This window comes from Hylobates moloch, unplaced genomic scaffold, assembly GCF_009828535.3.
Source record: "Hylobates moloch isolate HMO894 unplaced genomic scaffold, HMol_V3 SCAFFOLD_9, whole genome shotgun sequence".
NCBI lineage: Eukaryota > Metazoa > Chordata > Mammalia > Primates > Hylobatidae > Hylobates > Hylobates moloch.
In genome coordinates, this window is record NW_026652284.1 from 47,452,670 (window position 1) to 47,478,466 (window position 25,797).

General features: G+C 41.3%; 1 protein-coding gene across 5 annotated transcripts in view; it reads left to right on the forward strand.

Moving 5' to 3' along the window:
* LOC116813300 (suppression of tumorigenicity 18 protein) overlaps positions 1–25,797 on the forward strand; it is a 110,877-nt gene that overhangs the window by 42,207 nt on the left and 42,873 nt on the right. For 4 of the 5 annotated variants that reach the window (XM_032759797.2, XM_032759795.2, XM_032759798.2 and 1 more), the window contains 6 exons: positions 6,262–7,053; positions 11,834–11,968; positions 13,586–13,676; positions 14,722–14,826; positions 17,241–17,434; positions 19,707–19,918. In XM_032759797.2, coding sequence (XP_032615688.1) covers positions 6,262–7,053; positions 11,834–11,968; positions 13,586–13,676; positions 14,722–14,826; positions 17,241–17,434; positions 19,707–19,918 — 1,529 coding nt within the window. Of the gene's footprint in view, positions 1–6,261; positions 7,054–7,223; positions 7,279–11,833; positions 11,969–13,585; positions 13,677–14,721; positions 14,827–17,240; positions 17,435–19,706; positions 19,919–25,797 lie in introns of those variants that run through there. The other variant, XM_058443715.1, reaches the window with a different exon arrangement.

The window sequence follows — 25,797 nt, forward strand, 5'->3', positions numbered from 1 at the left end:
CAGGAATATTGGCTTGAAAGTAGAGTTTGCAGTTCTGTGGTTAAAACAAAGTTGTATTCTGATTTGAAGGTATTTAAGTAAATTCTTTGGCTTTTCTGTATTTAGCATGTGATTTAAAGCCTCATAGCTCATCTGTAAATTATAATCACCCTTGACTTTTTCTTGTTTCCTTGAACTGATCAATTTTATTTGTTTTGTTGTTGTTGTTGTTTTGGTGTTTTTGTTTTGTTTTTGATGGAGTCTCACTTTGTCGCCACTTTGTCGCCCAGGCTGGAGTGCAATGGTGGGATCTCAGCTCACTGCAACCTCCACCTCCCAGGTTCAAGCAATTCTCCTGCCTCAGCCTCCTGAGTAGCTGGGATTACAGCCACACCCAGCTAATTTTTGTATTTTTGGTAGAGACAGGGTTTCACTATGTTGGCTAAGCTGATCTTAAACTCCTGACCTGAAGTGATCTCCTGCCTCAGCCTCCCAAAGTGCTGGGATTACAGGTGTGAGCCACCGTGCCTGGCTCAGTTTTATTTGTTGATTCATGAAAATTTGCGGGTTGAATCTAGTATTAGGGAAAGTCTTTGAATCATTTGTGGTTAGACTTGCAGTATAATCCATCTAGCTAACATTAATTAGCCAAGTGTTTAAGAAAATGTGTGTGCTTTTGCATTAGCACATTCTTGTAAGTGTTGTGAAGACAGACTATATCTGGCTCGCTGACTTGTCACCTTCTATTGTAGTTTGTTGACCACTGTACATGTTTAATATGAACCAGGTGAATATACTGTCCAGATGTCCTCCAGTTAAACACACAGTTACAAGCACTGATGGACATCTATTTGCAGGTTCACAAAAATAGGTTACCTATTTTATATTTCATATTAGAACCACTAATAATAATAATGAATATGCTAAAATTACAGCAGTGGTGACTATTGTTTTTGAGTTCTTAATATATTCCAGACACGTAAATGATATTGATTAGTCCACATAGTGCCACGAGTGTGTGTGATTATGGGCACAGTTTTACAGATGAAATCATTGGGGACCAAAGAGATTTGACGCTGAAGGTAATGGATCTTATAGGTGTTAGAAAGAAGATAATTAGGAAACAATTGGAAGGACAAGCAAAACAATTATTTCCCAGCTAACTATACTCTGTAATTCAGTTGTCCTCAAGCACTTACTACCTTCAGAATGCAGAATGGTCAAAGTTCCTACAATGTCAAATCATGAAGTAACAGTTTCCAGTAATGGCAGGCCCCATGCCTGGTCAAAAGAACAAAGATTCTAACTTGCCTTCAGCCCTCTGAATAAGTTACCCCCCACCCCACTAGGGGGAAAGAGAGCTGAGTTAGTGCCCAAGTCAGCATAGGGCTTTTCATCCAGCCTCTCATGTACCCTAGTTACCCCAGGGTATTTACCTGGCCAGGTGTGTGCCCAATTATATCATCTGCAGCTGGGAAGCTGAGATGATGAGAGAAGGGATAGTGCTCAGAAAGAGACTGAGGTCAGGAGCTTAAATGCTAAAGTTTTATTCCACTTTATGGCACAGACTTGGCATCCATATCCTCAACCTACTGTCTTTCAAAAAGATACAGGTTGCCATTAAGGGGATAGAAGAGAACGTGGACAAACCATGCAGTTACCTCTTCCTTCCTGAGGAGACAAGCTTGCAAAGTACAACGAGAAGGGAGGAAGAGTGATAAGCACAGGCTTTCCTGACACAGACAGGGTGAACGAGAGTCTCCGGAAGGAAGATTAACCAAGCCCAGGTGTGGGGTCCCCAGCAGCATAACCACAAGCTCATGGGGAAATGTGTCACAGTCATAGAAGTTCTAGGGGCTGGGAGGACACTTTTAACACATATTATCTTCCAACTAATAGTAAATAAGGGATAAACCACTCTGCTTTTGGAACTTTGAAAGATGAATTCATTTTTCCAAGGCTTTTATTCCCAGCAAAATGTACATATTCAAGAGGCCTGGAAAACCAATTTACCTATAAAAGTAACCTAGCTAGTTACAGAAACAGATCTGAAATCCAATTATAATAACATCCAGTGTTACTAAAGGAGACAAACTCAAAATATGTTGTGACTTTCAGAGGATGTTTTAAAGTTGTATCGTTGCGGAACAGCCAACATCTATGCCAGGATTCATTAGTATGTATCTGTAGGATTACCAGAAAACTCCCAGTAGAGATCTTGGTTTAAAGTAAATAAACAACTGTGAACTTGTATGTATCAGGCAGAAACATTTACTTTTTACTCTAGAAAAGCATCCCAGCTCCAGCCCCTGCTCCCTCCCCACACCGTGAATGCGCTCAGGATGGAGAAAACCCTGGACCAGTGAACAGTCTGCTCGCTGGCTGTAACCCTCTGGTTATGCCCTCCCAAGAGCTGACCCTAGAAATTTTCTGACCTATTAGAGTTTTATTGTTAAGAAAGTTGAGGTTGGATCCCTTTTAGTTTTTGTTTGGTCGTGTTGTTTATTTTATTTATAATTGATCATGATCGTTCTTCTCATTGAAAGTTACCTGACAGTTGGCCGGGCGCGGTGGCTCACGCCTATAACCCAGCACTTTGGGAGGCCGAGGCGGGCGATCATGAGGTCAGGAGTTCGAGACCAGCCTGACCAACATGCTGAAACTCCGTCTCTACTAAAAATACAAAAAAAATTAGCCGGGTGTGGTGGTGCTTGCCTGTAATCCCAGCTACTCAGGATGCTGAAGCAAGAGAATCACTTGTACCTGGGAGGCAGAGGTTGCAGTGAGCAGAGATTGAGCCACTGCACTCCAGCCTCGGCGACAGAGGGAGACTCCGTCTCAGAAAAAAAAAAGTTAGCTGACTATTGCATTCTAGTATCTTCATATGAATTCACTCTCGAAAATATCCGAATTTGGGAAAATAATGAGCTACTAGTGTTCTTAGCTGTTTCTCCTAAGGGTTGCTGTGTTTCCAAAACACCAACCAGGACATATGGCCTTCCATGGCTGTGGGACCTGGAGTAGTATGTTTCAGAGGGCAGAGCATGGAGTGGGAGCCACGTAGCCCTGGTTATGTGTCTCAGTCTTGCACTGGCTGGCCATGTGGTCTCGAGCAAGCCCGGCGCTCTGTAGAATTGTAGTTTCCCTTCTGTGAACTGGAGTAGAAAATGCCTTTCTTGTGCTTATTGTGACAATTAAATGAAATAAACAGCTGAACACCATGCCAGGAACATAGCAGTTTGTTGTCTTAGGACGGATCCTTGAACTATTCATCCAGTCATCAGATCATTGGATCTTCCTTGTTTTGAAGATGAGGACCCAGTCTCAGGCAACCAAGGGCCTGTCCAAGGTCACATAGCAGGTAGTGCCAGGCCAGCCACACCACCTCATACCCCTAGAGGTTTCTCCCTCCACATCGCACATCGTGCACTCACTCACAGTTTCCAAAGGCAGTTGGTGAACATGGCATAGTGTGCTGGGAGTGGGGATGAACTGAGTTGAGCCTTCTCAATAGTGGGACCCTGCCCGTCCTTGGGGGTCAATGTTAATAATTATCCTAGGTAAAAAAATAAGCCCATCTTATTTATGATAAACGTTGCATAGAATCCCTGCCATGACCACCTTCTAAAATAGTAGCTGGGGCAGGGGCAAGAGAGCCACCCTTGACTAGATACCTATTGGGTATTCCTGTGTGGCCTCCACAGGGTGCACAGGGTGATAACTATTGTCCTCAGTGTGCCAACGGTGGTGCCAAGCTCAGGCAGGTGACGCAGCCCCACCGAGCTTGCAAGAGAGGGCGCCAGGATCAGAACTCAAGTCTAGGTCCACCTGATGCTAACAGGGCTTTTTAGGTTGGTTCAGTGGCAGAGGCACAAAATAAGCCACCAGGCCCCCAGAGAAAATAAACACACACAGCCTGAGAAAACGAAGGCAACCCATTGCAAAACTGGGAGAAACAAGCACCCCATCACAGATCCCTCAGCTTCCAAAGCAAACCCAACCTTTTTTCTTATGACTCCAGTGAAAGCCTGGGAGCGGGGTGGAATGTAAAAAGTTGGTTTGCAGATTTGCAGACCATCCCTAGAAACCCGTGTGTGCTGTGCAGGCACCTCTGTCGGTGGGGCTCCTCTTTTTCTGAGGAATAATTAATAAATATTTTCTTTTAGCATATAACAAACAGTTGAACCAAACAATTATGTAAACTGGAAATGACCCAAAATGCGAGCAGTTGGCAGCAGCACAGTGAAATGCATTGTCGTGCACATGTGCATTTTTGTCACTCCCGCCTCTCTGGTGATCTGCACTTAATAGGAATATTTTAAACTATGTAGCTAAGCAACAGAGGTAATTGTTGCTTTCTAGAGCTTTTGTTAGCACTCTAACACAGCCCAAATATGCATAATTAGGTATAATGTCTATAAATCATTATCGTACACATGTGGGTAGTTAAGTGGAGTGAGAGAATAGTTCAATGAATTGAGCATATTCACTGAAAATGCTTTTTATTTGTTTTCTGTAGTTCATAATACTTTAAAATTATCATAACCCTTTACACTTTCTCTTAATAGCCAACTGTGATATTGAGAAAAACTTCATTTGCATTTTAGACTATGTTTAATATATTATTTAAACCAGGAGTTCCTCTGATATGAATTCAGGAGAGGATAGGCCATCCTATCAAATATTATGTGCCTGTTTATCCAGCCTCTTTTCTAGGAACTAAAATGTTAAATTTTTCAGTTTATGTTGAATAGATCCCAACAAAAGACTGCACCCTATAATCAGCATTATTTACGGGGGCTAGTGTTGTGACTGAATTCTTCCCTTCATCCAAAAATGCTTTTAGTTACTATGGCAATATTTACTTGATCCTGGCAGTCCACTGTTGATTTAGGGAGATAATTACCAGAAAGGAAGATGATGGAGATGTATTTTTGAGTGTCCTTGTCAGAGACAATGTTTATAAAAAATTAAATGAGACCAAAAAGACACATTGTCTTCCGCACAGACACTCTCTCCCTCAGCGCTCACACCGGATGGCTGTGCTTTTCTTCCCTCCAAAGATGTTTATTAGCACAGAATGCACTGCTCTTGGTGTCTTTAACAGTCTTTAATGGGGCTTATTACTGGGTGCTTCCCATCCCCCCACCCTGCCTTTGAGACACAGAAACAGTCCTCCTATTTTTTGGATGTCTGGGCACTGTTGCAGGCACTTCACAGCCTGGTGTGCGCTGGGCACACCCCATGTGCCTGGGCCTGGGCTGGAGTCACCTGTGAATCCACCCTCACTTGCTGTGTCTTGCACTGGGACAGGCTTGGGTAGGCTGATTGTCGTCTATACACTCCATCACCCCAACCTGGCCACTCCCAGAGCAAGAGGGGGTGACACTGACAACAATGGCTGCCTGGGACAACAGCCACCACATAGACTGTCCTGGATGGACAGGCACGGGGGGCTCCTCACGGGGTGCCTTCACGTTCAGGACCCAAAGCAGCCTTGTACTGAGAACAGCTAGTTACCATTCAGCACCCTCCAATGCCTCACCTTGTCTCATTTCCTTCTTACACAAGTGCATGCAAGTAATGGACCAGAAAATGTGTTACTATTCAAGATACGATTTGATCATGCTAATTTCCCTGTTTGTGTTTCCTTCAATATGGAATTTTAGGGTGACAATTACAAAGGTAAACAGGAAGTCTTGAAAGCCTCAGAAAGATGTATTTTGTATCTTAGCTAACATTCCATAAAATCTGAAGGTATGTCTGAGAAAGACTAGAGAGTAGAGAACATAAACCAAATGGCTTTGAAAATGCATTGCCATGCTAACAGAAGAACTGATTAATATCTCCTTTACAATGTATATGTTCATATATATTTGATTTTCTTCTGGTTGGCTAAGAGTTGGAAATATAAGTACAGTAACAATAATTTCACATTCAGTAAATACTATTATTGTTAAGTATCTACTTCTTGTCTTGGTCAATACCCCAGAAGTACTTACCCCTTAACATGTTGGAAATTATAATAGTTCATTTCTTTTAACACAGTTCTTAGAATATTAAGGTCTAAGTTTTCTCTTAAGAGGATATATGTTTTTCTCACCAATGTTTATAAAATTAATAGAGATGATATGTTACACATATTATGTATATGTGTACATATATGTATGTGTATGTACATATGTATGTGAATGCATACGTTTATATACATATAACTTGTTGCAATTGTCCTAAAATATTTTTTGTTCTTGCTCTTCAAATATTGGTTTTCTTCTTCCATAGAGGAAATCATGATAAAACCTATGGATGAAAGTCTTCTTCCAACTGCACAAGAAAACTCCAATAGGAAGGAAGACAGATACTCTTGTTATCAAGAGCTCATGGTCAAGTCTTTAATGCACTTGGGGAAATTTGAAAAAAATGTATCTGTTCAGACTATAAGTGAAAACTTAAATGACAGTGGCATCCAGTCTTTAAAAGCAGAGAGTGATGAAGCAGACGAGTGCTTTCTGATTCATTCTGATGATGGAAGAGACAAGATTGATGATTCTCAGCCACCCTTCTGCTCCTCTGATGACAGTGAAAGTAACTCTGAAAGTGCAGAAAATGGCTGGGACAGTGGCTCCAACTTCTCAGAAGAAACCAAACAACCTAGAGTCCCAAAGTATGTTTTAACAGATCATAAAAAAGACCTATTGGAAGTTCCTGAAATAAAAACTGAAGGTGACAAATTTATCCCTTGTGAGAACAGGTGTGATTCTGAAACAGAGAGGAAAGATCCACAGAATGCTCTCGCAGAACCCCCGGATGGCAATGCCCAGCCCTCATTCCCTGACGTTGAGGAGGAAGATAGCGAGAGCCTGGCAGTAATGACGGAAGAGTGTAGTGACCTGGAAAAGGCCAAGGGGAACTTAAGTTTGCTGGAGCAGGCAATTGCTCTGCAGGCTGAGCGAGGTTGTGTTTTCCATAACACCTACAAAGAGCTGGATAGGTTCCTGCTGGAGCACCTAGCAGGGGAAAGGAGGCAAACCAAAGTTATCGACATGGGTGGAAGACAAATCTTTAACAATAAACGTAAGACACATTTTTGCATTTATTTTAGGAATAAAAGTGCTTTAGGGTTTGAAAAAAAAGTCAGATTTGATTATTTTTTTTTCAGGTAGCTTTTTAACAGTTTAATGCAACTTAAAAATCAATTTATAATTATAAAATAAACAATTTCTTTCTTTTCCCCCACTCTCTAGATTATCCTCCAATCAAGCTGTGTTAGTTTTGGAGTATTTTCACACATGAAAAAAGGTTCATTGAATCTATTTCTTTTAATTTAACTGTTTTTTAAAAATGCATGATACCTTTAGAAATAACTTTATTTGACATTATTGGAAGTACATCAGTATTTACTGGATATTAAATCAGTTCCAGAAACTTAATTTTTCTTTCCCACCCTCATTCTTGGATTATCTAACTTGCTAGCCAGGTAGGATGCTCTGGTCCTTTTTGGGATAAACCTGGATGTTAATGCGTTTATGAGCCTACACTTTCACTGGCTCTCTGACTCGGGGCTCATACATCTCTGGGACAAACTTGAATGAGAGAGTAGGTGTGCTTTGAAGAGGCTTTAGAACTGTTCTTCAGGCCTTGAGAAAAGTGTGTTCCTGCTTCCCTGGAGCATTCCCCCTGCTCTTTCTCTGCGGAGTCTTGCACCAGATGAGCCTGATGTTAGTTCCAGCAGTTTTATGGAGCTTCCCAAGAGCAGTCCTTAGTGCCTAGAATGCTTGTTTAAGATGAGTATTTTCAGATCACATCATCATCAGTGCTCCAGAATTTGCATTTTTTTCTCTAAGTTTCCAGGTGATTCGTGGTCTCTTTGAAACCTGAGAGCCACGAAATTAGGGAGAGGAGTACCTTAGAAAAAATCAGGGCAGTGGACCCAAGGAGCTTACAAGAATAAAATATTAGTGTGGTTGAGAAGTTCTGATTGCTGAGTTATCCAAAAACAAATTGTACATTTTGTCATTTTAAATCCATTTTAGCACTCTCCTGTAATCTTGACAAATAATGTCTTGCATCTCAGAGCTGAGGAAACAAAAAAGGATAAAATGGTGCCATGTAGTGATGAGCAAGATAATGCCATGCAAACATCCTGCAAGGGTTGGAGTAGGGACAGAATATTAATGACTAGCCTTGGTTCAGGGCAGGACACTGTATCTAGCTCTGTGCACTCCCACTAATGTGCAACTTATTGTATTTAACTTTTTAAGTAAACTACAAAATCAGAAAAAAAAATGAAATTTACTCAAAATTCCCCAAATCCACAATTTCTGATATACTATATTTTATTGATCCTAAGAGATATCATTTCTCCATTTTTATTGATTGATTGATTGATTTTTGAGTTTCGCTCTGTTACCCAGGCTGGAGTGCAGTGGCGCCATCTCGGCTCACTGCAAGCTCCGCCTCCCAGGTTCCATTGTCCTGCCTCAGCCTCCCGAGTAGCTGGGATTACAGGTGCTCACCACCACAGCCAGCTAATTTTTGTATTTTCAGGAGAGATGGGGTTTCCCCGTGTTGGCCAGGCTGGTCTCACACATGATCCACCCGCCTCGGCCTCCCAAAGTGCTGGGATTACAGGTGTGATCATTTTTCCATTTTACCATCTCTGAACTCAAAGGAGTATGCAATAGTTTAATTACCAATCATTTTTTTTCTTTCTAAGTAGCACACAAAATGATGATTTCTTCTGTTTTGTTAAACAATTGATGATAACTTACAGGCAATGAAGCCTAGTATTTAGAGAACATTATTTGAGCCACATCTTAAAGTATTTGATGATCCTTTGGATAATTTTATAGAGCTTTTAAAACTTCTTTCTTTTGTTTTCAAAAATTCAGGGCATATAATTTGTGTTTGTAAACATTTGGGCCAGTTGGAGGCTTACCGAATTCCTACTAGGGCTGGATGAGTCAGCGGTATATCCTAGTGCCTGAGGCATGGGGGCAGCCTCTGCAAGATCAAGACCAGGCAGGCTAGTCAGGAAAACAGGTGAAGAAGGTGAAGCCCACATTGAAGAAGAGCCATAGGCTTAGTCTAGAGGAGGCCTGCAGAGTCCAAACTGAGTATTCCCTTTGCTATTCCTTGTTCCCGATGTGGGATCCAATGGCAAAAGAAGGATGTTTTTTCTCTCTGACGTGCACTCCATGCTGTTAAGTCAATGCTCATCCCAATTGACAGCCATATTCTCCAAAATACCAGCCTAACCTCCCAGACACCTTGCCCATGCAACTTCACTGTTAAGGAGAAAACTCAAGAGTTTTAAAATCTCATTTTACCCCAGCTTTCAGATGAGTCAGCAATTCTAAAATTAGTTTGGTTAGACTCTTGCCACTAAGCATTTAGTGAGATTTAGGTTGCAATGTAAGTACAGTCGCCATGTCATTGACTGTCCTGCCTATGAAACGGGGAACACTATGAACAATTACATGAGTACATCAGGTGTGAATGAGGACAGTCCCAGGAAAACCAAGGTGTAACATCACCAGAGTATAAGGTCACCCTCATTATGCAACATTGTACAAAGAAAATAGAGGAAGAGCCAAGCCTGAGAGTCGCCCCAAGCTCAAGCTGTGGCTTCTTATCATGCAGACAGGTTCTGCCCTCCAGAGCATTTCCCTGCATCTTTGTTCCGCCCAGCAGAGGAGGGACGTGCAGACAAAGGGGCACGGTGGACTGTCAGTGGGCTGCACCTGGGCAGGAACCAGGCTGCCTTATCTCCAGCACCCTCTCTGGCTTCCTGCAGACAAACAGTGTGGCGACGAGGGGAAGTGTGCGACGCCAATCCTTTCAATGTGGTTTAGAAACGCGACCTTACCTGGGCAAGGTCCAAGAGGGGAAGGGCATCGAAATACACATTATTGCTCTTCTCCTGTTTTTCTAACTTACTCTCCTATGGTGTCAGCCCCCCTCAGTTCCCCTAATCAGACTTTAAGAATTTGGACCTAGCGGTCTACAGATTTCACATCAACTTGAAATTTGGCACTATTTTTGGATTAAATAAAACATATATCCACAAATCATAGAGCATCGCAAAACTCTTAATTTGTCTATTACGAAATGCAGACAGAATAGTGTCGACACTGGCACATTTAAGTCCTGTGTTTCCTTAATGTAAATGCCCGCTGCTGGCCGCAGCCCCATCATCTGGCTGTTCCTTGCTCATTTAAGACTTCCTGCCTTGTCTTCTGACCTCCCTGACCCTCAGCGCAGAACGACTCGAAGGATCCTTGGCTCTTCTCCTTCTGCTGAATTCATGCCCCCATATAATTGCATTACATACAACCTGCTGTGCCCCATCTGCCCAGGACTGTTTATCATCCAGCAACTGGGGTGCCATGGTATGGCAGAGGCACATCTGCTCTCACAATACAGCACCCCAGAAATATCTGTTGCATCCCGTGACAGTGGCCAGACTTCATGCCCCGTGGCACAGGAGCACACGAGGCTCCGCACCCTTGCACACAGGCCCCGTGTTCCATCCTCAGCATCTTCTCGGGCAGGACCACACTACCTGTTTCCACTCTTAGCATCTAGTGTGCTCATTATTCCTGAGGCCTCACGTCGCAGACCCCGGTAGCCTCCTTTCCTCCTGCATTGCCCCTCTCTGAGGGCTCCTGTGCATCTTCTCATGCTCTTTCTTCTCCATGCCTCAAGTGCCGTGGGACAGGCTCTCCCCATGGTTGGTGTTATTCCCAGCACAATTTAGGGGGGCAGTTTGGGCTCTAAGAGTGCATCGCTGTTTCAACTTTATCTGCCATCTCAGTCATGAATGTGAACGTTTCTGAATAAGGCCTCACCTGTGTTAGTTCTAAGCTCACCAGTATTCATGTTTGGTCCTTATTTATTGCATATATTTATATAACCTTTTAAGTTGTGGCAAAGTGTGTGCCAGAAAATCAAACCCCAAGCTTGTCTGGAGCCTCACCCTCCCCAGGCTCCCAGAAAATGCATGAGCGGGTGTCCCTTGCCATGCCTGGCTGCTCCCGTGGGTGCCACCCACGCTGGTGTTCCTGGGGGTGCTCTCTGGACCGCTGCTCAGTGGCCTGCACTCTTTGCACTTCTATTTTCTGTAAGTCTGCTGCAAGAACATTTCCCTTCCAAGTCTTCCTGCTGCCTCAGTTTTTGGATTCTGCATTTAGAGTGAGATCAGCAGCTTCTTCCCCGTACTCACTGCATGCTGATCCCAAGTGGCAACCCGTGGGGGTGTTGGAATCTCGAGACCGTGAATCACTAGCACTGGACAGACAGGACACAAGCCAGTGTCCTTGCCCTGTCCAACTCTGCCAGCTGCTCTGGAGGGAGCAGGCTCTGCTCTCCACTCCCAAGCCCAAGGACCTGCAGGGCCAGGGCCGGACAGGTCTTTCTCAGATATGGTGGTTTCTTCGTTTTTGTCATTTTGAGTCTGGCTTTTTCTAGACTTTCAATAAGAAATGGTTTTGGTTTAAATAAATTCTTTCTCACTATTTTTTTCTTTTAGGGAGCCTGTTCATCCCCCAGCACAGGGTTGATTTTTCATAATGAGGCTCTAACCACAATATGTGACATGACAACTTAAAACCATCTCTGCATTTTAACACTCCCTTGCCCTGTGTCAGCCTTTACTTAGGAAACCAAGAAAATTGAAAACGTGTTTTCTATTTCCACAGGTCTTAGTTGAGGGTCTTATTCAAGGCAATATGAGAAGAATGTTTATAACAGTAAAACTGAATAAAGTGAGAATGTCACCCTGCAAGGCCATTCTATTGAATGGGAAGAAAAGCAAGAATAACCAAATGCATTTCTCAATTTAATTTCTCCATAGATTCACCAAGGCCTGAAAAGAGGGAGACCAAGTGCCCGATCCCTGGGTGTGATGGCACGGGACATGTGACGGGGCTCTACCCCCACCACCGCAGCCTTTCGGGGTGCCCCCACAAAGTGCGGGTTCCCCTGGAAAGTGAGTACCGCTTGTCCCTCAAAGCTTCTGCTTATGCACGCCAGATCGTCAAGATGTTATCCTCTTTGTCTCCCAGTTTGGAATTAGGAATGGAAACAAACTTTTTTAAACTATGTCAAGCCAATTCCATCTAGCTGTGGGTTTTAAAATATAGTGTATTTATAGAAAATTCAAGGTGCAAGAAAGCCAACAGATCAAGAGACAATTGCCATAGGAAAGACAGCTAGTTCATCACAGTGCCCAGAGTGAGGGCCAGGCCACAGCACAGAGGGCCACACAGGAAAGCACCAGGGAATTCAGGGGTAGAGGGAGTGCAGACGGTGGGCCAGAGTCTTTATGGTGGTTTCTGATGGGGCAGGGTAAGCAGCCTTAGGACTGGCCAGTTTGACTGATTTCAGCAGGCTCGGGGGCATAGGGGCTGTCCCTAGTTGTCTGGTACCTGCCTCTGGAGTGATCAGAGCAGAAGAACAGTGCCCCAGAGGGTGAGCGCCCAGTAAAGGAGGTAGTTGGGCTGTGGGTTCCAGATTGGCTGGATTGCATTTTTAAAGTGTGCTTGTGGGAAAGTTGTTCATTCTGTCTGGGAATTGACTAGCCTGGGAGGGGCAGTCCCTCCAGAGTTAGCAAGGCCCCAGATGTTAAATCACCAGAATACAAAAATAAGTCATGGTTATGAAACTGTGACTACACAGTTCTGTTTCACCTGGAGGCATGGATTCCTTAAGCTCAGGACCAGTCAGCATTGACGCATCACAAAGCAGTCACCATTGTCCTCCTGGCCTCCTCTCGCAGTGGGAACATACTCCTTGGTGTTGTCTCAGGACGTCCTGCAGCAGTGGAGGGCCCTGAGTAGGAGCGAGCCTTGGCCCCCTCTCCACCCTCAGCCCCGCAGTGAGCTATCCACTGACAGTGAAGCAGAGGGCTGCCACCTTCTACATTGTACATTATCGACCTGTTACATCTTCCACTTTGTGAGCCTACTTACTGAGACATCTTTTGGGCCAAAACAAATTGCAAAAATGGAAGTGCTCAACATCACTCTTCTCAAAAGTGAGATTTTGCAAGTCACTAAGTCTAATCAGCTCAGTGCTGTCCTGCCAGATTAGCAGTTCCTCAGACTGGTTCTCCGGCTCTTCGGTCAACCATACTTTTCTCCCAGTAACCAAATGGCTGTGGGGTGTGGGGAGTAGGGGGTGGATGGACAAAGAACCAAAATAGTATCACTTAGAAAATAAAGAAGACCATACGCAGAACTTCAAACTGCAGGGAAAAGATAGAACTATATGACAAACGGTGTGCTCCATCCATCCCCCAGGGAAAATCACATTCATGTGAAGGGAAGGTTACAAGCTTTTCAGTTTACGTTAAATATAAGCGGAATCATCTCATTGAAGTCTAGTGTAAACATAACGTGGAGTTTAGAGAAATTAAAACTTGATCAAGCTTGCTGGATTTAATTTCTGAAGTTCTTCCATGCTCACTTGTTTGTGTCTGAATAGAGAGAGCATGGTGGATGCTGGAACTAAAGTCATTTAAATGCAAAGTTGAGAGATACATGTGTTACTGTGCTTTGTATTTATGGTAAAGTATCCTTTCCTTTATGTGTTGTTTTGTGCTTAGTTCTTGCCATGCATGAAAATGTGCTCAAGTGTCCCACGCCAGGATGCACAGGAAGGGGTCATGTGAACAGCAACCGCAACACCCACAGGAGGTAATTCTCATTAGACGATAATCATTTTGCATTTTAAAAAAAATGTGGTAGGAACGTTCCACCAATAAAATGATGGGTTACCAATGTGTAATGAAAATTGCTGCATCACTATCCAATATGTGACACTTGAAATAGAGAAGAAATATTCTCAGCACGTGCATTGTCAAAAAGAAAGGACCTCATCATTTCCTTTCTTAGAAATTTGTATATTAGCAGCCAGTTATGATAATGAAAAAATATTATATTTGGAGTTGCTGGGGTTACCTATTCATATAATCATACAAATAGAATGTGCTGTCTTTTGCTCCAGAACCTCACCGTTGCTGTTTTGACATTGCAAAGAGTTGCTTCTAGGTTATCCTGGATCCTGTCCAATAGACATTAAAAAGGTACCAACAGGGCTTCAATTGTTGTAACTATAAACCAGGTATAGGGTAGACATCACTTCACTGAAATTGCAAGTAGCATAAGACACACATATGTGCATTTACATGAAAATGTATTGTGTATCTATAAATATTTGGGGTGAAAATGCTGATTGTTTGATATTCACATTTTATATTACAAGTCGATTACATGGCGATGAGGTACTATTTGACTTACATGCACTATGCCAGCAAACTTCACATTCTGCACTTTGAATTTCAACTAAGATGAAAAACTGAGTTCCTAAAATTTTTCTAAATATGCTAAGTCAAGGAGTTATCATGCTAACTTCTACAGTTGGACACACTGCAATTGGAATGAGCACATTCACTTAGAATATTAAGAAGTTTCCAAGTGCTTTAGTTATTTATCCCTTACATAATGTTTTTATGTTTAAAAATGAGTTGGTTACCTTTCACCTCTGAGATGGGGATGGGAGCAAGTGTTGACACTGTAGTTTGCAAAACCCTTTGGGATCTTTCAGTGTGTGCGTGGTGCTAAGTGAACTATTAATATGACTTAACATTTAGTCTGTGCCAAGTGTGCTGTGAGGCACATGCCAAAACAAATCATATTATCATTTTAACTAAAATCCTCCTGTGTTTCTTTTTTTAAACAGTCTTTCTGGTTGTCCAATTGCTGCAGCTGAAAAATTGGCAATGTCCCAGGATAAAAATCAGCTTGATTCTCCCCAAACTGGGCAGTGTCCTGACCAGGCCCACAGGTATGAACTCCCAACGATGTTCTTGGTGCTCTCTTCATCCAGGCTCCTGCACAGCGGGGCCTCTGGTCCTTCATGAGTCAGTTCCCTGTGGCTTGACCTCCCCTGTCAGCCCCAGTAGACCTGTGTATGCAGCCCACCCCACTAGACCAGAGGCTGGTCTAGTTAATGACATCATTGCTGAAATGAACTACTAAACTCTCCAGAAGTTTAACTTGAAAGTCATCTCTTTGCAAAGGTAACATAATAGGGGTGAATCTAAAAGAATTAATATACCATAGCCTACATTAATCAGAATTGTGGGTTACTAGGTATACCCACAAGTCAGATGAGCACCCCTTCATCACTGACTTCACCTTTCTGCCTGGAGAAAATGCCATCAGAAGTCACTCCTGCCTTTCCTAAATATGTGATGTTATATATTCATCCTTCAGTTCCACAAACACATATAATATATTTAAAACAAAAATTCATTCCATGATTGAGAGCTATTAATAAAATATCTCCTATTGGTCCTGGTAGCTCCCAGGCTCTTGGTGATATCTAGAAATTTGGAAGATCTTGTATCTAAATACTAAAGTATATATGATGATATTTAATGTGAAGTTATATGTTTATTGCCATAGAATCATTTTTGTAGGGAAAATGATTTCATGATTAAGCTAGATGATCAGATAACTATTGTTACTGAGTCACTGAAATATAAAACCAGTTATTAGACATTTCAACATTTTCAAGATACGGCTTCCCTTAATATTTTGCTTCTATAGGTTTGATGAAAAGAGTCAAAATCGGCATTTAAATCACATGTGTGAAGAACATATGTCAAGTGAAAATGATGAATTACTGAATAAGTAGCAATTAAAAATCTTAAAGTAAGATTCTTGGTTGGTATGACTGTACACTCTAGTTTCTCCCCAAGCAAGTTAGTTAGCAAATATAGAAAGAATATTGAATTTCATTTTGCTCATTTCTTAAAAGATTAATATTGTTTTAGATTAGAATATGTATGCAGCTTTAAGGCTCTAAACCAAGTTATATAGAGAATAAGATCAACTAGTTGCTCAGACATTTTTATATAGCAGCTGAAAAGTTTTTGTAAAACCTAATCCAAAAAAAACTCATTGGAAATTTTGGCATTTTGATGAGTTTGACAGTTTTGGTGGAAAAAAGAGAAAAATATATCTTTTAATATTGCTAAATTTTGAAAGGTATATTTGTTTATGTTCTCTTACCATTAGACCACAGCAGAAAATCATTTGTGTTTTATTTGACTGGAATCAGTGCTACACAAATATGATGCCCTTGTTTAATCCAAATACAACAATTCTAAAATATATAATTCACATTTAGCTTAGATTGTGATAAGTATGTAGAAAATGTGATAGATATTATAATACAGTAATTTTGATTCATATTGAATGATGGCAATTCAATCGATAAAATATTGAAGTGCCATTTAAAGTATTACTTAAATCAGCAAAAACATTCTGACTGAAGGCAGGGAAAAAAGGTGAAAAGCCCAGGAAGAAACTCCCAATTCAGGAATCAAATCTCTGGTGTCTGCACTGCCCCTCTTAGGCATCAGATTTCTGCCAGCTCTGCAGGACTGAGCAGAGCCTAGCATCACTTCTGAATGGAATATAATAACACTTGCTTGCTGGTCATAATTGTGACTACTCATTGCCAATCTAATGAACAATTCTAACAAGCAGAACGTTCACACTTTGTCAGTGCCTTAACCTGTATTTACTGATGGTAACATGGCTTTTTTTTTTTTTTTTGAGATGGAGTCTTGCTCTGTCTCCCAGGCTGGAGTGCAGTGACATGATCTCAGCTCACTGCAACCTCTGCCTCCTGGGTTCAAGTGATTCTCCTGCCTCAGCCTCCTGAGTAGCTGAGATTACAGGTGTGTGCCACCACACCTGGCTAATTTTTGTATTTTTAGTAGAGACGGGGGTTTCAACATGTTGGCCAGGCTGGTCTCGAACTCCTGAGCTCAGATGATCAACCCACCTTGGCCTCCCAAAGGGCTGGGATTATAGGCGTAAGCCACCGCACCCACCTGACATGGATTTCCTTTAAGAACTCAAAATGCTGATAAGCATCAAATATTTGCTCATGATATCTTCATAAGATGAATGGAGGATTGCATATTCTTAATTTGCTGATGGGAGGACTAGGACCCAGAGTACGCAGCATCATGTAGTGACGTAGAGCCCAGAGCATCTTTCCATCTCCCCGTATGGGTCCAGAGCACACTCCTCTGTCCTGCCGTGGCCCCGTCTCTCTTATTGTTCAGTGTCTCTGTGGATACCTTCAGGAGTGACGCATGTATCTACTGTAAATTCTGACACTAATGTGTTCACCAGTAGTTTCATTGTATTTCTTTTGAACTGCTTCGCCCCCCTCTCCAGGACAAGCTTGGTGAAGCAAATTGAATTCAATTTCCCGTCACAAGCCATCACCTCTCCCAGAGCCACAATGTCAAAAGAACAAGAGAAGTTTGGAAAAGTACCATTTGATTATGCCAGTTTTGATGCCCAAGTTTTTGGTAAACGCCCTCTCATACAAACAGTGCAAGGACAAAAAACACCACCATTTCCTGAATGTAAGCTTTGAGCTCTAATGCTCATTTCCCCAAAATGCTTCTTGTGTATGGGTGTATGTGTGTATCGGGGGCCAGGGGGCTGTACTTAAATATATGATATACTAAATACAGCTGGCAGGAAAGAAAATATATTCGAGTGAAATACAATAAAGAAAACAATAATAAGTTGATCAATGTTATTGATTTTATACTGAAGTTACACATAATATAGTGAATAGTTAATGAATTAATTATTCTACAAATATGATGCTATTGTTGAATCTAAGTACAATAATTCTAAAGAAATATTTAACTCACAGTTAGCTGGAGTTTGGATTACTATATTGAAAAATGTGATGACTGTTGTAACGCGGTAATATTTATTTTTATTGAAATTATGGAAATCTAATAGGTAAAATGTTGAAATGCTGTTTAAAATATTACTTAACTCAGCAAAAGCATTCAAACTAAAGGTGGAAGGGAAGTTGAGGAGTCTAAGAAACAATTCGAAAGTCAGAATTTTACTATAATAGAAAAAATTGTGTGGCTGTGGAAATCTTTACTCCCAAACTGAAGCATGAATATGGAAACACTTAAAATACATTAATATTCTTTAATGCTAACACATCCATATAGAAGACCATAACTCAAATATGGTATAATATATGAAACCTGGTGTTTTTTCTTCTTACACATTTCTCCAAGTTGTTGGGAGTCCTTAAACATTCTAATGAAAAAGTATGAAAGTAAATATTGGGAACCAATAGAGGTCATGATTTCTTCATTATGGTCACTTAACTTCCACAAAGGAAGGAGCTAAATAATGCGCACTTGAGTTCTCCTAGACAATGAATTTTTTACAACGTTCTGCATAGCCATAGAATCCCTTTGAACTTACACCAGGCTACAGAAACTGAGTGCTCTTAAGAGCACAGAATGTTTACCTCATTGTGTGATGTTGATGAATTCTTTCAGACAACTAGAATTTCGTGTAAAACCCAGTAGTAAACAGACTTGAAAGGAATTTGCCTATCAGGGAGAGGTACATTACACTCTAAAAGATATTTTACCTAATCTTACCAAAAATAGGTTCCAACTAACATAAATAACCACTAACAACCTGTTAGATTTAGGGGAAAAGTTATACACACAGTTTTGTATCTATCTATCCATGCAATTTGGTGTGTGCCTATACAGACATACAATTTTATTATATATACACACAATATACATACATACATACATGTTTAATTCCAGCGAAGCTAGTTAATAAGAGCATTCAATGTACTCATAGAGTATGGACATTGATTTTTAAAAGTGCAAAACATTCAGTGACATTTTCATATTCTTGTAATTATAGAACTATAACATTTGCCAGTGTCTTAAGTTTTGTTTTATGAAAAGTAAGAATCAAATATTTAAAATAAAGAAATTTAATATAAAATAAAAAGCTAAATGCTTTTATATTAGCTCACATTAAATCTTGAGTGTTTCTCCTGTAACCTTGAGTGATGTTTACAAATACTCAAGAATGAAGAGAAATATGTTTAATTCTCTCAGTAATGCCTTGGTACCCACAACAGAAACATAAAATGGAAACTCAGCCTTGATAACTAAATTGCCTTTCTGTTCACCTTGAGAACATTTTCTTCCTGCCCTTTATTTATCTCTCTCTCCCTAAATATGCAAAATGCCAGCTCATTAAAGACTCCACCATCTATTTAGTTCCATCTAGTTGGATAAAGAACAACTTCTACTGGTTTAAGGACAAAACAAGCCTGCATATCAAATAATAAAAATACAATTCCATGTCTAAGTAGAAATTGTTATTGTGAAAACAAATATTGAAAGGACACATTTTTTTTTTTTTTTTTTTGCGCCACTGGAATCACTGGTCCTCACATATATGCAGTTTTCCAATGGGCATGCCTTAAACTCTCTGTAGTCCCTGGTAGGTTTTGCTAGTGTGTTTTTTTATCTACAATTTTTGCCACAAATGTTACCAGTGTACCTGCCCCATAACATTAGTTATGGAGTTTTTGTCATAAGAAGTGTAAATATAAAAATATTAAGAGAATAGGCATTCTCTCCCAGCAATTATGTCATTTGTTCTGTGAATCTCTGTGAAAACCGGTCTGGATAACCTTCATTTAATGTTCCCATGGATAATGGCACGTGTTTTAATTTATTCTTCACATATTTTAATGCAAGAAGTTATATCTTGAAAAAAACAAATCTATTTAATGACTAAAACCATGTACATGCAATTGCTAATCAAATCTCTCTTCAACAGCAAAGCATTTTTCAAATCCAGTGAAATTTCCTAATCGACTGCCTAGTGCAGGCGCCCACACCCAGAGCCCTGGCCGTGCCAGCTCTTATAGCTACGGTCAATGTAGTGAAGACACCCACATAGCAGCAGCTGCTGCCATCCTGAACCTTTCCACCCGCTGCAGGGAAGCCACAGACATCCTCTCCAACAAGCCACAGAGTCTGCATGCCAAGGTAGGCCAGTCCAAGAGCCTGGAGGGTGGGCCAGCGCCTGAACCGTGAGAATAAACTGCCTTTCATGTTCCTAACCACTTTCACTACCACTCTGCTCCCCAACCTCTGAAGCGATCCATCCCCTCCCTGTCTCAGGAAGAGGCTCAGAGGAATGCAGGCAGGGATGAGCTTGGTGGGGTCAAAGAAGGATGAAAGTGTGCACATCCTGCTCTGTGGCTCCTCTTGAAGTTGGGGTGCCAAAGTTTGGGGAGAAGTGAGTTACAGAGATGGGTTGGGGAGAATTTACACATTTCAAAGCTGTTTTTGCTATGGGGAATTTGGCACACAAGAAAAGAGGATTGCTATTAAAATAAGTCTCAACAATGGAAGCTTTTCAGTGTCTGCAAATCAAAGATGGTAAGAAATGTGTGATCAAACGGTGACTTGTAAAACATTTGCAAAATTGACCCATGAAATTTTGTCATTGCATATGTTACTATTGTGTAACATAAGATAGTCTAAGTTGCCACAGTATTCTCCAGAGACACATAGTAGAACCTGAATACATGAAATCAACAGGAGATGATTCAGGGAGGGTTGAGAACTCAGGGCATTCAAATACAAAATCACATGCTGTGAAGTTTTAAAAACACCACATTTCTGAAGCCCATGAAATTAATCACATTTCTCCAATACCCTCTCCTTTCCTTCCCAATTGACAATGAGAAGTAATTTGATGAAAACAAAAAAACAAAGATCCTTCATGCCCTTTGACAGCGAAGGGCTTCTGATGCCACAGTCACAGCGATCCACAGAGCTTGTAAAAGCGGCTCAGCCATTTGCCCCTGCTGTCAGCTGGAGCAGGAACTCCTATTTACAGAAAGGGCTTCAGTTCAAAAGAAATGACTTCCCTACCTAGATGGCTGAAGCCACTGAAATAAGTTGCCCAGACTTACTTGAGAATAAATGTTACCCTGCTTTATGTGGAAGATTTCCTGAGTTAAATGCTAACCCTGAAACCTGGGCACTTGAAGACCATGGCTCCTCTTTTCCCCTTTAAGTGTGCCGGTCCCCGGCATGGTCAGCTGCTGCCTGTGCCGTGCCAGGCCTTCAGGAGAGCAGGTAACACGGTGCCACCGAGCATTTGACAGAAGAATCAGAATTAGCTTCTGGACAAAGCTGAGCCAAGTAAACCCCAGGAAGAGTTGGTGGCCAAAAACCACTCAAAAACAATTTTTAAACAAATGAGGTTCTTAAACAAAGAGAAACACATCCTCTAAAAACAAAAAATATATACATATGTACACCAGGCGATCCAAATTCAAAAGATTCCTAGTCACAAATTACATAGGTGATTTAGGGAATTTTTAAATGCAACTTTATTTTTAAATTCATTTTTTTAATCTGAATAAATTCCTCCTTTTAAAAGGTATATATTCAAATAGCCATCTACTTGGAGAAATACTAAAATCGCTTCCTTCTTAGTGCCTTATCATTTGGTTGTTCAGGCTGTCCTACGAGAATACAGGAACCAATATTATAATTATTGATGTTACTGAAATGACTACGGTAAGTGGTTCTAGAATGAATGCTGTCCATCTGTGCCTGTAGATGTGTTCCTGTTCCTCAGAATTCTGCCTCTCACCTTTAGATTCTCCATCTTCTATGACAATGACACCAAGCAACATATCAAACAAAGATGACTAAAATTACAGGGCTTTTTCCCTTATCAATATGTGTTCTATTTTAAAAACATATTTTTGGTTAGAAAAGCAATTGCTAAATGGACACGTTTCAAAAAATCAAATAGTCGATTTTCAGTGTGCGTTCTTGGGCTCCTGGCGGGAGCGCTCCGTGCCAGACTGCTCCACGGAGCTCATCCTGCATGCCCAGGTGACAGGAGCTCACCGCACGCCTCAGCCTTTCAGTGCCAACCAAGTCTTAACCGCAGAAGCCAAACAATTGATGTGGTGACGAGGGTGGAAGAGACAGAGAGCACACAGATTGACTTCCCAAAGGAGTTTGTTATGCTGGGAGTTCTAAAAACCGTTTTCCCATGAAAATTGTCTCCTTTGCATAGTAGTTGCTAAAATGGGATAAACATGGCGCCCTAGATTGTCACTTTGTGCAGAATCCTTCTGCCAGTGCATACACACACACACACACACGCACACGTGCACACATGTGCGTGCACACATTTGCACACAACTGTAACAATTTCTAGAATTCTGTCCTGGTTGGACCTTATTTTCTTAATGTTGAAGAGAATCTCATTTATTCCTGAATTAACAAGATAATTATTTTAGCAAAAGTGAGAGAAAGCCAAGGTAATTCACCCTGAAACTGAGCCTCTGATGAAACCATGCCTGATGTAGGCCTTTTCTGTTGTCAGTGCTGCCTTTTACTTAATGTAGGATTAATCAGAGACAGACTTTGCCTCCACGTTGAATGCTAGCCTGATTATCTCTCCACTATTATTTGATTCTTCCACCACGGCAGGCAATTAGTACGCTTAGTTCTCATAGCTCAAATCCATAGATCTCTTGAGTTTCATGTGTAGAAATAAGCGTCTTGAAATGTACAGCTTCTCCTTACTCCAAACTTTCACAATGGAGCACTTTGGATATATTAGCAAGACATCCTGGTAGATGGACTCACAGCTGAACCAACCAAAGGTCTCTAAGTGCTGGACTGCCCCGGCCACAGGTTAGGGTCAATCATAGACTTTGCCCTTGAGGAATTTACCAACGAAGCAGGCGAAAAGAAGTGACCCTCTGGGAGCTGTCCCTGCCTTGCATGGCTCTGGGTAGAGAGCTAAGCTTGAAGAGGTGAGCTTCCTTTCATCCAGGGCAGGCATGGTGGCTTTGCAGGGAATTTGACCAGAACTTGGGTGAGGGCTGATTTCTCAATTCCCCTCTGCTTGCATCCAGTTCTTTCCTTTACACAATGAGCATTTCTCATTTGCATGAGGCACCCCATAGGAGTATGAATTACAGATCTTACTGTCACCCATGGGCACAGCCTTTTTGACATCAAGCCAAAGAACACTAACTTTGAAATTGCCTTCATGCCCATATATTGGGGCTAATACATATTAACTGTCTGTATGCAATCTTACAACGGACTCCAAGCTTAATGGGCAATCTGAATTGGTGCTTTGTAAAATTGCAAATGATCTTATAGAAGATCACAGGAGCAGAGGTTGTTTTCAGAGGGGCAAAAAAACTTTGATTTCCTACACACTCTAAAAATATAATGAAGGGTGATATGGACATTCCAAAATGTTATCCTCCTTGGCAAGTCTCTTGGCCTCCAAAACTGGAAGATGTCACTGATCCACCCCTTCCCAACACAGAAAGCTCATGCTGCTGTTCACATGGTCATCCATTCACTCAACCAGCATCCCTCAAGTGCAGGCTCCCATCACACCCCAGCCTGAAGGCACCAGTGCTTGTGACATTGCCAATCACTGCCCAAACCAGAGCCCATTATGTCCCAGAGGCAGAAGATTTTCAAAGGAATTATTTATTTGTTAAAATACAATCCAGCATACATACAACATATTTGTACCACCAATATTGCCTACATATGTTTTAAGTATCTCTTTGAGAAATTAAATCAAGGGAAAACAATTACCACTATCAATGCTTAGTGGATGACATATGGTTAAAGGTAAATTTGTCTGAAGTATTAGCTTTATTTATTTAATTTAATTTTTTTTTTTTTTTTGAGACAGAGTCTCACTCCGTCGCCCAGGCTGGAGCGCATTGGTGTTATCTTCACTCACTGCTACCTCTGCTTCCTGGGTTCAGGCAATTCTCCTGCCTCAGCCTCCCGAGCAGCTGGGACTACTGGCGTGCGCCACCACACCTGGCTAATTTTTGTATTTTTAGTAGAGACAGGGTTTCACCATGTTGGCCAGGCTGGTCTTGAACTCCTGACCTCAGGTGATCCGCCTGTCTTGGCCTTCCAAAGTGCTGGGATTACAGGCGTGAGCCACAATATCAGCTTTATTTTGATTCTAAAACTTTTTTTTCTTTTTTTTTTTTTTTTTTGAGAGGATCTGCTCTGTCACCTAGGCTGGAGTGCAGTGGTGTGATCATAGCTCGTTGCAGCCTTCAACTCCTGGGCTCAAGTGAGATTCTCCTGCCTCAGCCTCCCAAAATTCTAGGATTACAGGCATGAACCACCATACCCGGCCTGATTCTAGAACTTGGTTGTAAGATGCATATAATGTCCTTCATTTTAATTTGGAATTAATATGATTTGGAAGACACAAAGGGGCCACAGCTCCAAAGAGCTCCCCTTTGGTCTTGCTACAGGGCCACAGGTGGGAGAGAGTCCTGGGTCTGCTGGGCCTCCTGAGCATCTTCCTCCGGTACAGGCCCCAGGCAGATGCACTCCCGTTTTCTTCCTTCTTCCCACCCTGATCACCAGAGGTAGGAACAGGCCTTGCAGTCTATCTTTATCCTCATCTCTGCTGCTTGCCAGGCATTCTGTTGTTTGTTTTGGTGTTTTCCCCACCTGTTTAGACAAAATGGCATATGCAGAGTGTGCCTTAAAAGAAAACAAAAAATTGACACTTGCTTGAAGTGTTTAAAGTTCAAAGTCTGTTTTGTGCTTGAACAAGGCCTAGAAATAACATGATGTGGCACCGCCATTCTTGCTGCCTGGTATCAGGAAGTCTGGTGGCCCTCTGGGCGGTGAGAACCCTGATGCCGCCTTTTCTGGTAACTTTAAGAGCAGGGCAGATTTGCCACACATTCTGAGTGAAATGTTATGAGGGTCTTGGGTCAGGGATCACAAGGCACTGGTTGATACAGGTGCAAGGAAACTAGCTATTTAATAATTGACTTTTTTAGCTCTGTGCACAGTAGCCTAAGAACATGTCTCTTTTCGTATTCAAAAACCTAGTCCAATCCCCTGAATCTAAAGTAGAAGTTGAAAAAACAAACTCAGTCAAATGATTATGATTATCAGCTGTCATTTATGGAAGACGTATTATGTGCCAGGTATTGTAAGTAAGCATGTGGCTCACATTAATCCCTTTTAATCCCTCTAGAATTTCTGTAAAGCAGATATTATTATCCCATTTTGCAGATGAAGAAACAGCAGTACAGAGATACTAAATTACTTTCTCCGAGTGGCACAACTGTAATTGTTGGAACAGAAATTTGAACTCATGCCTGTCTAACTTCTCTTCTTAAGATCTTAGAGTAGCTAAGCTGCTGGCCAACCAGCATGGACCACGATTCCAAGTCCCAAAGATCTTGGGGAAGCTGTTTTAAATTTCACTTAAATTTTACACCTTACATTAGTTATTTCTCCTCTGATAATTTCTCCTCTATTTATATTGAGTATATTTCACAAATTTATAATCTAAACAGCTTTAATAATTACCGTTTAGTAAGGTAAGATATTTTCATTTCATCTGTTTACTGTTAATACCCTGCCTACTTTGAAAACATATTTAAGATAGCTTTCAGTATGGAAAAGATACTCCCAAAACAAAAAACCTTGAAGCAAGGATAAAAAACATCAGCTGCTAGATGAAAGCCAGGGGCTAATTATGGCAGAAACCTAATCAGAAGGACACTTAGTTTTGCACTTCCTCTCAGCCAAGTCAACAGGGAAAAGATGGCAGGTGACCCATCCTGTATTCATAAGACAGCTTGCCAAGTCAGGAAAACAGTGCTTTCTTGTTTTATCAATGTTTGGAAAATTAATAATTTTCACAAGATAACATTTAAATTAAAATGCCAATTTTATTTTTACTTCATCACAAACTTTGAATGTGTGACCACTTAAAATTGCTAAAACAATATAATGTTGTCATTTGCCTGAAAAATAATAGAAGAAAATAGCCACAAGCCTACCTTCTACATACAAGGACCTAAAAT